This window comes from Oryza sativa, chromosome 10 (genome assembly GCF_034140825.1).
Source record: "Oryza sativa Japonica Group chromosome 10, ASM3414082v1".
NCBI classification, from domain to species: Eukaryota; Viridiplantae; Streptophyta; class Magnoliopsida; order Poales; family Poaceae; genus Oryza; species Oryza sativa.
In genome coordinates, this window is record NC_089044.1 from 19,763,594 (window position 1) to 19,775,540 (window position 11,947).

At 43.9% G+C, this 11,947-nt stretch overlaps 3 protein-coding genes across 3 annotated transcripts; 1 reads left to right on the forward strand and 2 right to left on the reverse strand.

Moving 5' to 3' along the window:
* Window positions 1-105: 105 nt before the first annotated feature.
* Window positions 106-1,677, reverse strand: LOC136351105 (transcription factor MYB30-like). The gene is made up of 2 exons (XM_066304914.1): window positions 1,380-1,677; window positions 106-928 (listed from the first exon to the last, which is right to left on the reverse strand). Exons 1-2 carry the CDS (start codon window positions 1,553-1,555, stop codon window positions 277-279), a joined length of 828 nt encoding a protein of 275 aa, XP_066161011.1. The 5' UTR covers window positions 1,556-1,677; the 3' UTR covers window positions 106-276.
* Window positions 1,678-7,210: 5,533 nt separating this feature from the next.
* LOC9269562 (E3 ubiquitin-protein ligase AIRP2) lies at window positions 7,211-10,170 on the forward strand. Its single transcript, XM_015758962.3, has 5 exons — window positions 7,211-7,510; window positions 8,000-8,150; window positions 8,238-8,304; window positions 8,412-8,646; window positions 9,597-10,170. Exons 1-5 carry the CDS (start codon window positions 7,446-7,448, stop codon window positions 9,805-9,807), a joined length of 729 nt encoding a protein of 242 aa, XP_015614448.1. The 5' UTR covers window positions 7,211-7,445; the 3' UTR covers window positions 9,808-10,170.
* On the reverse strand, window positions 9,742-11,800 carry LOC4349031 (uncharacterized). The gene is made up of 2 exons (XM_015758963.3): window positions 11,442-11,800; window positions 9,742-11,352 (listed from the first exon to the last, which is right to left on the reverse strand). Exons 1-2 carry the CDS (start codon window positions 11,752-11,754, stop codon window positions 11,132-11,134), a joined length of 534 nt encoding a protein of 177 aa, XP_015614449.3. The 5' UTR covers window positions 11,755-11,800; the 3' UTR covers window positions 9,742-11,131.
* Window positions 11,801-11,947: the final 147 nt, after the last annotated feature.

Consider the following 11,947-nt stretch of genomic DNA (forward strand, 5'->3'; position numbering starts at 1 on the left):
CAAAAAAGCTTTTGGTTAAATTATAAAACAAATTTGCGACAAATTTATGCTAAAAAACTAAATCATTTGGTTCACCTTCGCAACCAGCAAGTTCACAGATAATGATTAGATCAACCGATAGTTCTTAGATAATCACGTAGCCAGTAGCCACACAAACAACCTTAAAAACTTTTTAAAAAAATTTCGAACAGATTACACAAATGATAACCATGCATCTCCTCCTAAACCAGCTACTGTTAATTCCGACCAAGAACTGAGCCATTTCTTGCTACACTATCAGTCATCGAACCAAGACAAGAAGCTCTGCACGTCGTCGAAGCCGGCAATGGCGGGAAGCTTCGGAAGGCGAGGCGAATCCGGTGTGATTGGATGCGGCCGCTTCGGGTAGCGGCAGGCGGCGGCATCGAAGGTGGCGGTAATGTCGTCGAGGTCGGTCGTCCAGGTCAGCTCCGGCAAGTCCGGCTCGATGAATGGCAGCGGCGAGAAGGGGAAGCAGGGGATGCTCACCTCGCCGCCGGTGGCATCGCTCGGCGGCGGCGGTGGCGGTGGTGGTGGCGGCGGCAGTGCCAGGATGCAGGTGCTGATCGGAACGGCCGCGATCGGCTCTTCTTCTTCCGCCGCGTCGGCAGTGGCGGCCGGGGATGAGATGGAGTACGGAGCGAGCTCGCCGGCCGCCGCCGCGGCGGCGGTGCTCCCCTCGCTGTAGACGACCAGCGCGAGGCCGGGCGGGGTCGCGTCGTCGACGTCGACGTCGTCGTCGTCGTCGGACGATGTGGTGGCGCTGGCGGCGGGGCGGTGCCTGCGGCGCGCGGCGGCGGTGCTCCTCGCCGCCGCCGCCGCCGGGAACCTCTTCTTGAGCGTGCTGTTCCAGTAGTTCTTGACGGCGAGGTCCGTCCTCCCCGGCAGCTGCGCGGCGATGGCCGACCAGCTGCGTCCATCAACAATGGCAACCAAAAAACAATTCGCAACTTGTGTCCGTGATGCAACAAAGCGAAGCAGGCAGATTTTGAAGCATTATTCATCACTAGCAGATCATTGATAAACAAAATTTACAGATCATTTGATCAGAAATCTCAGCTAAATATAACATGAGAGCAACCAAATCAAATCAAATCAGTGAGTAAAAGAGTGCAGTTCTTGCAGACAATGTTGAACAATCAAGAATTCTCAATTTCTCATATCCCGATGAACAGAAGTGATAAACAAAGTTACAGATCATTTGATCCGAAATCTCAGCTAAATATAACATGAGACCAATCAAATCAAATCAAATCAAATCAGTGAGTAAAACAGTGCAGTTCTTGCAGACAATGTTGAAACAATCAACAATTCTCAGATTATGAACAACAGAAGTGGATACATGAGGCTGGCTCACTGACCTGCTTCCCTTCTTGCTGTACATCTTGCAGATGATCCTCTCCTCCGCCGGCGAGAAGTCGCCGTGCTTCAGCCCCGGCCGAAGGTAGTTCAGCCACCGGGAACGGCAGCTCCGGCCACACCTCTGCAGCCCTGCGAACCATCGGAAAAAAAAAACACTTGTTTCATACATTGCCATGATCAAGTCAGATATGAGCAAACGATATAGTGATGGTTTTCTGAGAGAATCAGAAGAGAATAGATAGCAGTTAAACTCCTAACAGAAATATTTCTTGTCTAAAAAATTAATAAGAAACTGTACAGTTAGAGGATTGATCAAATAAATAAATAATGGGGCTACTAGTAATAAAAACAGAATTTTTGTAGTGTTTTCTGCAACTAATATAAACTGTTGAGATCATAAAAGTTGCACAAATTATTGTAGTCAAGTAACTGCACATGCCTTCCATTTTTACAGTAAATAACATGCAGTAGAACAGGGTTACCTACCTACTATTTTCTATTACCCTAAACAGAAGATTAACTGATCTAGACAGCAACAGCAGATCATTTGCAAGAGGTTACTTGACTACAATAAAATGCTCCAATGAAGAGGACGATTTGATTAAAAAAACACAATTTTCACATAAGCAAGTTTTTCTTTTCGTTTTAGTTTATGATGGGAGCACATCAATTTGTTAATGTTAATACCAATGTTCAGAACAGTGTGTATGCATCAAGGGGTGAAAAAAAAAAACAAACCTAAAGCATCAGACAGTGCCTGCCAGCTACGGCCAATGCCATACTTCTCCATGTGGTTTTTGATCAAATCGTCCTCTTCCTTGGACCATTTTCCCTTCTTCATTGTTCCTTTTCACTAGTACTAAAATATTTTCAGACAAAGGCTAGTGTTTTTTTATCAAATTTGCTTGTCTCCAAGAGGGGCTCAAGAATTCACTGGGGGCATAGTGATATATAGTCCTTATAAATACTGCTCCTTGTACTGAACCTGTGATGATGGCTAGTTTGTCCATTTTACTGTATTTCTACCTCTTGTCTGTTTTTATTGCCTTGTCTTATACTGCTGCTACTACTATTTAACCAACGATTCCTTATTCTGAAAAGAGTGAGAGAGCAAAGGGGTTGAAATGAAAGTTTAAAGCGTAAAAGAGAGAGTGGTAAAAAGATAAAAGAAAAACGGCATTCAGGTAAATAAAATTTTGATGCAATAGAATTTCCTATTAATTCACTCTGATCGATCGCTCTGTGGCTGATAACCCGTGGAGAAATGAACGAACGCATAAAACTTTTATATCTGCTTGTTTATTTAAAATCCAATGCTAAAAGAACAATCGTTATGTTTTGTTAGTAAAGATGGGCGAAAGCATTTGATTAAAAAAAATCCAAAGCTAAAAACAAAGTACCATAGAAAACATTAAAAATAACTTTATACTTAAGTTCCAAAATTTAAAATTTGCTACGGCTAATAAAACCCAGCAAGTAAATAATGGGGCAAAAGTTTTTTCTATTTTTGCCTTCTGCTAGGCCTAGGTAGGTGCATTAGTTACATAACATAGGAGGTGACTGTTGAGAGTGAGATACTCAATATGAAGTAACATCATCCTTTCGTTCTTTCTTTCTTTTCTGAAACACCTTTCGGCTTCACCATCAAAATCTTTCCGACAGACGATTACTCCTGCATATGTTTAATTTATTTTGAAATATTAAATAAACAAGGTCTATTACCAGTCTATCACGGGGCAATAAACAGGATAATACAGTCTCGAAGCTTGCAAAAAAAAATCATATGCTCTCCAAATCGCCAAATAAACCATTGTGGAGAGTTTTTTTTTTAAAAAAAGAAATTATGGAGAGTTTTTGGTTACAAGCTATGAGCATCTAAGCTAGTGGAGTAGTAGTAAACTAAAATAATGTGGAGAGAATCTTACTTTGGACGATCTTTAATAACCAAAGTTTTACAATGGGTTAAGACCTAACCTATCTTTCACATGACACCACATATATAGTTATCATTCTTATTGCATTTGGACCAGGGATTACAACTATACACATGTTAGCACAAGAACAACTAATGTAGCAAGTTATAGTAGATCCTATTAAATAAATGGGGTTTCATTACTACATATGAACGCTCACAAATCATATTTCACTACTTAACAGTTGAGGGCACTTAACTTGATGAAGTACTCAAACTAAAAATAATGAAATACTCAATGTTAATTCCATAATAATGAAACTGGATTATAGCGCCCCTAATTAGGCTCGGTTCTTTAAAGCAGAGTAATTGTCTAATTGAGCCATCCCAAAGTTAAATTAACAATTTATTAAAATAGTAGATCACCTGATGGAGTCTTCGGTGCTTGCAACTTTGTGAACCCTAGTCCAAAGTACAAAAAAAAATATAATTATATGCAGTGTTGTGTGAAAATATGAATTTAGTCCTAGTTCATTGTAAAATTTTACTTAATAAAGATAGCCCAAAGTGAAATTCCTCAATTATATTAGAACAACAACACCTTATTTTCCTCATTTTTGTTTCATATCAAAATGAAAAATCAATTGTTGTAGAAAAAGGTGTTAAAGGTTAGAGTATTGAAAAATAAACAAACTGCATCAAGCTGGGGAGATTCAGAAGGGGCAAAAGTGACAGAGGTTGAATGCGATCTCATTGACAGAAGAACAGTGTACTGATGAGATGCTCTCCAATCTTGTTTTGAGATGGGACCAGGAGTAGTGGATAAGGCAATCTGTCTCGGAGCAGCTACAGCTGGGTTAGTCTAGAAATATCCCGAACTCCTCTCTGCTTTGTCGTACTACTGTTTTTTTTATTAGGCTCTCTTAGCTAATCCGCAGTTATCATTATCATTTCCTTAATTAATTTATTGCAGGAAGAATCCACAGCCTACCTCATGAAGTCCAATTGGTGCATCAACTTGGTGGGGCCCATTAGTGCCGAAATTGTTAGGTTCCTCTGATAATCCTACCCAGTGATGCTTATTTGCACCTTCCCTGCCGGTGGATAAATAAATTAGCGTCCATGTATTAGCTCGATAGTAGTAAAATTTTAGTGTGATTGTCTTGTTTGTGTAAGTTAAATAACTAAAATCTGATGGTAAAAATGGTATTGTCGTATTGATATCTCGTCGTATAACTTGGTATTCAAGTTTTAAGTGATACTATAAAACTCTCTTCTTTCGTACCGGTGTAGTTACTTACATGCATCCCATCTTCCGTCCCCTCTCTTTCTTCCCCCTAGTCATCGGCCGTTGGTAAGGGGATTGTGTCCTCTATAGTTGAGTTCTTCCTGTAGTTGGTTTTTCTCTTTTCTTTTATAGCTCAAGAAAGCCGTTTGCGTCTAACTTGTTTTGTCCCGGTTGCGTCCGGTCATGGAGGGTATTGCCACAATCTTATTTAGCAACTGCCTCTCATCTAGGGGCTTTTGGGCTCACCATCAATGCTGTAGTGTAGGGTTTGTCCTCAAGCTCAATGAAAAGGAAGTTGTGTCATCTGCTACTTTCTTCTCCGATGAGCTACACCGCAACTGCGATGATCTCCTTTCTCGTTCCAGATGATGGTTTTTTAAGCTATAGTTGAAGTTCTCTCAATTAGCCATCTCAACCTCCAACTTTCAGTGGCTCTGTTCGGGTTTGTACCTCGTCATCATCCTCTTGCAATTGTCATGAAATCGGTTTCTGTACATCCATCAACTCTTGAAACTCTCCATATTACAACTCTTGAAACTCTTCATATTTTATTCCTAGACCTAAATTGTCAGCCTCACTCATTTCCTTTTGAAAAGTGAAGCTTTGCGTCTTCGCTTTCGAGGGTTAGGATATAGGATGGTTCAAGCAAGCTTTTGTTTTTTGTTCCAGCTTTCTACAACTTTCGCTTTAGCTTCGCGACCAAGAGCGGTTTTTGATGGCATGGCATCATGCATGTGCCATCCTATTTAGCAATTTAAAATAATTGAAGCGATATTGACATGTATGTTGTAGTTTTTCTTTTCATTTCTCTCTATTTTGTTATTGTTTGTTATTGATTGGTGTGTTGATGCTATAACTCTTTTGTTGCCATCAGTTAGTCTAATGCTTATTATAAGCAGCATGGATTATCAGCAATAGAAAATAATTTTTGGGTCACTTTTTTTTATATATGGCCTTAGCAATTTAGGAGTCGACGTTCAAAAATAAACTACAAAATAAACTACGATTAGAAAATCTCAAAAACAACTTCAAAACTATGTTTTAGAATTCAAAATTTTACAGCGGCCATAGGACAAACAATAAATTCGATGGAGGCACCACATAGTCAAAAAAACATTTTGGTTTGGTCCCGGGATAAAATGTGGACAGTTTTATTTTGATCGATGGTAAAAAGGATATGTAAATGCCTAATGTTGTACTAACAGACACATCAGGTATTGACTAATTAACACCGAAAGTTTGTACTTTGTACAGCTTTATTGACTGAAAACTGATATGGAATAGAAAAAATTGCTACGAGCACTTAGCTTAACAATAGGTTTTCGATCGAGATATGCCACCTAAGAGTATGAAAAATACAAGCACATGTTGAGAACAATATACTGGGTAGCTGTAGTGATGATTTGCAGGCGGGGTGTGATTTAGGAGGGTTAGAGCTGGTGTACCTCGTGAAAAAGGCAGAAAGCGACGGCATAACCGTAGACCCAATCTAGCAAAATATCTTGTGTGCCCAGATGAACACAAAGGCAGATTATACAATGCTCCACCTGTGACAAAGCAAGCTCTTATACGATTTAATGCATTGCACCTGCGTTTAACTTTAACGGCTCGTTTTTTGCTTAAAGCAATATACAAGATTTTGAAGTCTTCCTAGAACATAAGGAAATCAATTTGAAGCAGCATAGAGGCAGCTTAGGATGAAGTATTTCTTTCACATTTGATGCTCATTTTGAACACATATGCTTGTTTATTGTTCCTGTTTCATACGAATATTTAAATTCCTGTAACATTATCGTAAAATTCCCGCATTCTAAATGCAACATGAGAGGTATTCGATCCATTTCAACAAAAGATTTTCTCACACGCTAAGCTTCTTTTCAACAACAGGAATTTTACCCCTTTTTTCAGGGGAGTTATTTCCCGTAAAAATCCTACAGAATTTCTTTTGATTTAGATATCACCTTAACTCAATCCAATGCAAGTTCTAAGAAAGTTTATTCGGCTCTGCGAAGACTTGATATTTCATTTTCATTTTAACTCGACGAAATTACATCTACTCCATAGGTAGGATAAAGGACGACGCTTTCTCACACAGTTAGTTTACGGCTTTTCTTTTTTGTCGGTTGCTAAACGCTTTCCAAATTCCAGTTATCTCAATTTTTTTAACGCACATGCTTTCTAAATAGTTAAACAATGATTTTTCATAAAAAATCAATTTAAAAATATGATAATAATAATTTTAAAGAAGTTTTGTTAAGCTAATACTAAATTAATCTAACAAATGATGTTTTAAGAATGTACTACAGAAGTGTTGAGAGGATTAGTTCCCAATGTACTACAGAATGCAAAACACAGGCTTACGGCAGGTAATTACCGCGAGAGAGAAGACAACGAGAACACCCGGGTGGCGCGCCGTGACACGCACGCGCCCCGACGCGGCACGCCACCGCGGCGCGCCACGGCGCACACGTGGCGCCGGCCGGAGCGCGCGCGCGCCTCCGCCTGCGCGCCCGGCACGCACACTCGCGTCGCGTCGCGTCGGTCCCTGTCCCCCCCCCCCCCCCCCCCCCCTCCCTCCCTCTCGTGCCCCTCCCCTCTTCAAAGGCCACCACACCACACCACACCCACCCACCCCCCTCCCGCCCTCCCACCGCACGGCGCACGCTCGCGATCGCGAACCCCCCCAGCGAGGGCAAGGAAGGGAGAGGAGACGAGGAATCTGAGCGCGCGCGAGCGAGCGAGCGCAAGGGTGGGTGGTTCCGGCCGCGGCGGGGGGGTTGCCCCGGGGTTGGATGAGAAGGAGGGCGTCGGCGTCGGCGTCGGCGGCGGCGGTGGAGGCGGTGGCGGTGGTGGCGGTGGTGGAGGATGCGGAAGGCGTACAAGGACTCGTTCAAGGTGCTCGAAGCTGACATCCAGCACGCCAACACCCTGTAAGCTCCTCCCTCCTCCTCCTCCGGCTTTCCCCACCGCGATCCCGTCGCCCTTCCCCTCTCGATTCCAGCTGCCGCGGCGGCGGCGGCGGCGAGGCCGCGCCGGTGCGGCGTGAGAGATCGATCGGTGGGTAATCGAACCACGCCGCGGCGCGGCGCGCCGCGCGGGTTGGCTGGTGAGGTGGTGGGATTTCTGCCGCGTCTCCTCAGTTGTTCGATACATTATCCGCGAGCTAGCGAGCGCACGAGCGGTGGCAGATCAGGAAGGGATCTTGTCGCGTGCTCATTTAGCATATTAAAAAGAACACTACTCCCTCCCATGTGTTCCAGCAATCCAGCGTTCTAAATTCCCTGCGGAAAAGTGGAGGAGAATTTTAGTGGTGTGATTCAGAGAGAGGGGGGGCAGGGTGCCTATCCAGCCACATGTGATGTGATCCACCACCCAGTGATGCTAATTGCTTGTTTATTTCTTGGTGTTCTGATGAGCAGGGCCTCCGAATTTCCCCGGGAGTACGATGGCGCGTGCCTGCAGATGCGGCTCTCGTATAGCCCCGCGGCGCATATATTCCTCTTCCTGGTGCAGTGGACTGACTGCAGCCTCGCCGGGGCTCTCGGCTTGCTGAGGATCCTCGTCTACAAGGTCTAATGGCATGTTACAATGTATGTTTGTCGGTTCGGTGCTTGCGTTTCGGAGTTTTTCTTACTGAAATTGTAGCTCATTGTGTAGGTTTATGTCGACGGGACGACGACAATGTCTACCCATGAGAGGAAAGCCAGCATCAAAGAATTCTACGGTAATGTAACATGTTCTTGTAACTTTAGCCGAGGGTCTAATTATGCAGATATTCTCCTCATTGCATTGTTTTATTGATTGGAATTGTTATATGGTTGGCTGGAACAGCTGTGATATTTCCTTCTCTGCTGCAACTGCAAAGGGGGATTACTGATACGGAGGACAAAAAGCAGAAGGCCGTGTGCATGGAGAGGTACAGAAGGAGAGATGAGGATGAAAGAAACATCTTATCCGAAATTGATGCCGAGAGAGAAGAGGAGTGCGGGATTTGCATGGAGATGAACAGCAAAGTGGTGTTGCCCAACTGCACCCATAATATGTGCCTCAGATGCTACCAGGACTGGTACGCAGAATTTCTTGGTCTGTGCATGTAGTTTGTGTGACTGCATTCTGGTGATGTGCAACTGCAGCCTTCTCTGTCATGAATGTGATTGATTAACTAACATTGGCTAGATGATGTGTTTTGTATTATTCTTCCATGGACGTCCCCTGAGAGTCGTGGTCCCATGGAAGCTTAGGACCCTTCAAACGTGGTGCTGTTGATTAGCTAACAATGTCAGGTTGACATGCCCCCTACCAATATGCTCAGAGGCTTAAGTTCAAGTCCTTCTGACGCTATGAATCAATGTCCAGTAGGCAGTAGCTTAACTAAACAGGATATAACGGGCACATACATACTTATGAAGCGAGTAAACAGCACAATTTTGAATATTCAGCTATTGTAAAATGTAGGAAGCCTATACATTCTGTGCTTAGCAAATCAAAGCATATTCTGAACTGTCTCCTACTACTCATAATCCAAAGATCTTTTGAGAATGGCATTTTGTTGAGTCTATTGATTATATCGACCTTGTCTTTGTTCCTGCTTCTTAGTTCTTATGCATCCTGTTTCTAATCATGTGTAGTTATTTGACTCCTGATTATGAAAACATGGGTGATCTGTTGTTTCTGTAGCTAACTATTTAGCTAATCAATCATGTTGAGGGTCATGGAATCATGCAGAGCAACCTAGCTTGTTAGCGAACATTGATACTGTATAAGTGTATATCTGGAATTTATTTGTCTTTGTTTCAATATGTTTGCGGAACAAAATCATTTGTGGTATTGTGCATTAGGTTTTCTCATATTACATATCTATATGATTTATCTTTATTCTTGGCTTCTTACAACCGATGCATATCTTTTGGGTTAGCAAAACTTGGATCACGTCCTTGTACTCTGGAGTTGCCATACAGCTACCATACATATCTGTTCAAAAAACAATGCTTGAACAAAAGGATTGTGTTATTGCAGGAATTCAAGATCACAGTCTTGTCCATTCTGCCGTGACAACTTGAAGAAGACTGACCCTGGTGACTTATGGATCTATGTTGAGGACCAAGATGTGGTTGACTTGGAGACAGTGTCAAGAGAGAACCTCAGAAGGCTGTTCATGTACATAAACAAGCTGCCTCTGATTGTTCCGGATGTCATCTTCAGTATTTATGATTCCCACATAAAATGACTCGCAACGCTGCTTCGTCGACGGCCTTCAGCCAATGCTCTGTTCTGATTAAGCTATGCCCCCAAGTTCTCCATTTCCATGCTTAGACTCAAGCTCTTGGAAATGCCTGAACCGTTGTGGAGACACAAACCTCCTGGTCGTGTTGTAGAACTTATTTAGTGGTTACATGCGTCCTATCTTCAAGCATATCAAAGCCAGCTTGTATATATCTGACATGGCTCTGTCAATAGAGAACTTGTGCATGCCCCAAATGGAGGCAGTGCTGTTTGTTACTGTTATTCTGAGCTCTGTTGTAGCTTGCTCTTGCTGTTTACAAACATGATGGCTCTGCCAACATTTGCATCAAGTGATTCTGCTCCAAAATTTGGTTTCTGGTTAGCGCCAGTCAAATTAGCCAGCTGCTGTTACTCAGGTTTATCCAAGATTTGCCATTATCCTGAGCCTCTCGTTGAGTTAGCTTCACCTTGCATGAGAAACTCATATAGCACCATTTCAGTTGAACTGGCTAACACTTCTACATCAGTATTTACAGTCAACAATAGCTGAAACTGCAGAATCATCAGTCCAAGATTACCAATTCTTACTAGCAAAGTTTTCATTCATATCATCCTCACTGTGAGAATTGAGAAGTATCAATATAAATATATAACCAATCCGATCAAATTGAGCTCAATATCACAATTGGCAAAGCACGGATTACTGCATTGCCTGACAATTAACCAGCTTTCTGCTGCAAAATTTGGTTTCTAATCAGTGAGTCAGATTTAACCAGCTGCTGTTACTCATGGTGTGTTAAAAGAGGCTTTTATCCAAGAGTTGCCATTAACCTGAGCCTCTTATTGAGTTAACTTCTCCTTTTAGGAGAAGCTCATACAACACCATTTCAACTGAACTGGCTGACTTTTAAGCAATATTCACAGTCAGCGACAATAGCTGAAACTGCAGAATCATCAGTCATCAAAGATCACCAATTCATACCATTTTTTTCTCCCTTCAGATCATCCTCACTGTTAGAAGCATCAATACAATCAATCCAATCAAAGTTGAGCTCAATATCAAAATGGAGAATGCTACATAACGGTATCCTTCAAACTTCAAACGAGATAATACCTCAAAGGTACCATCTCGTCCAAACGGGGTATCGGCCGATACTTACCAGGTATCAGGCGATCTTTAGAGATAGCATCCCGTTCGAACAGGATACCGTCCCGTAGCATTTCCCTATCACAATTGGCGAAGAACATATTGCTCCATTTGCATTTCCTGAACAATTCACAAGCCTTTTTTTTTTTGTTCTTGCTCAAATGCTGATTGGTTTGGTTTCCTAGAGATCCATGTACATCCGGTACGCATCCCTGCGTGGAGCGTAGTAGCCGACGACGGTGGCGTCGACCTGGAACCCGGCCTTGCGGTAGAGCGCCACCGCCGCCGCCCTCGCCGGGTCGACGTGGAGGGACACCCGCTGGACCCGCCTCCTCCGGCAGCCCTCGACGGCGGCCATCAGCAGCGCCTCGCCGTGGCCCTGCCTCCTCCGGCTCTCCTTCACTGCATCAGCAACCACAGCCACGGAATCAGCCCCCAAGAGATTGAGAGGGTTTAGGGGGGAGAGGAGTGTTTGTTGTTGTGTGCCGCACCGGCGAGCTTGGTGATGGAGGCGCAGAGGGAGGTGGCGCACGTGTACATGGCGTACCCGACGACCTCCTCCTCCTCGTCGGAGGCGGCGGCGGCGTCTCCAGTGGTGGGGATGGTGGCGGCCGCGGCTGAGTAGATCAGGGTGGTGTTCCGGCGCTTGAGCTCGTCGTGGAAGGTCCGCGCCAGGGACTCGTGCTTCGGGAAGATCCGCTTCTCCGTACGCACGATGTCGTCGATGACGCGGCCGGCGCGCGGGTGCGCGGGGTCCAGCTCGAGTATCCTCGCTGCCGTCGCCGCCGCCGCCGCCGCCGCCATGATGCTTCGATGGAGAACGCAGGAGCGAGCTTGTTTTGCGTTTTGCACCCCGCGCTTCTTCGGTTTTGGGTTTGAAGGATCAAAGGAACCCACTTTTGTTCTTCTCGGCTCTCGCCAATTTGTTTGGGCGTAATTTGCTACTACCCCGTTTTGACATTTTTTCATGTAACACTGGATCATTCGTTTTATTTAA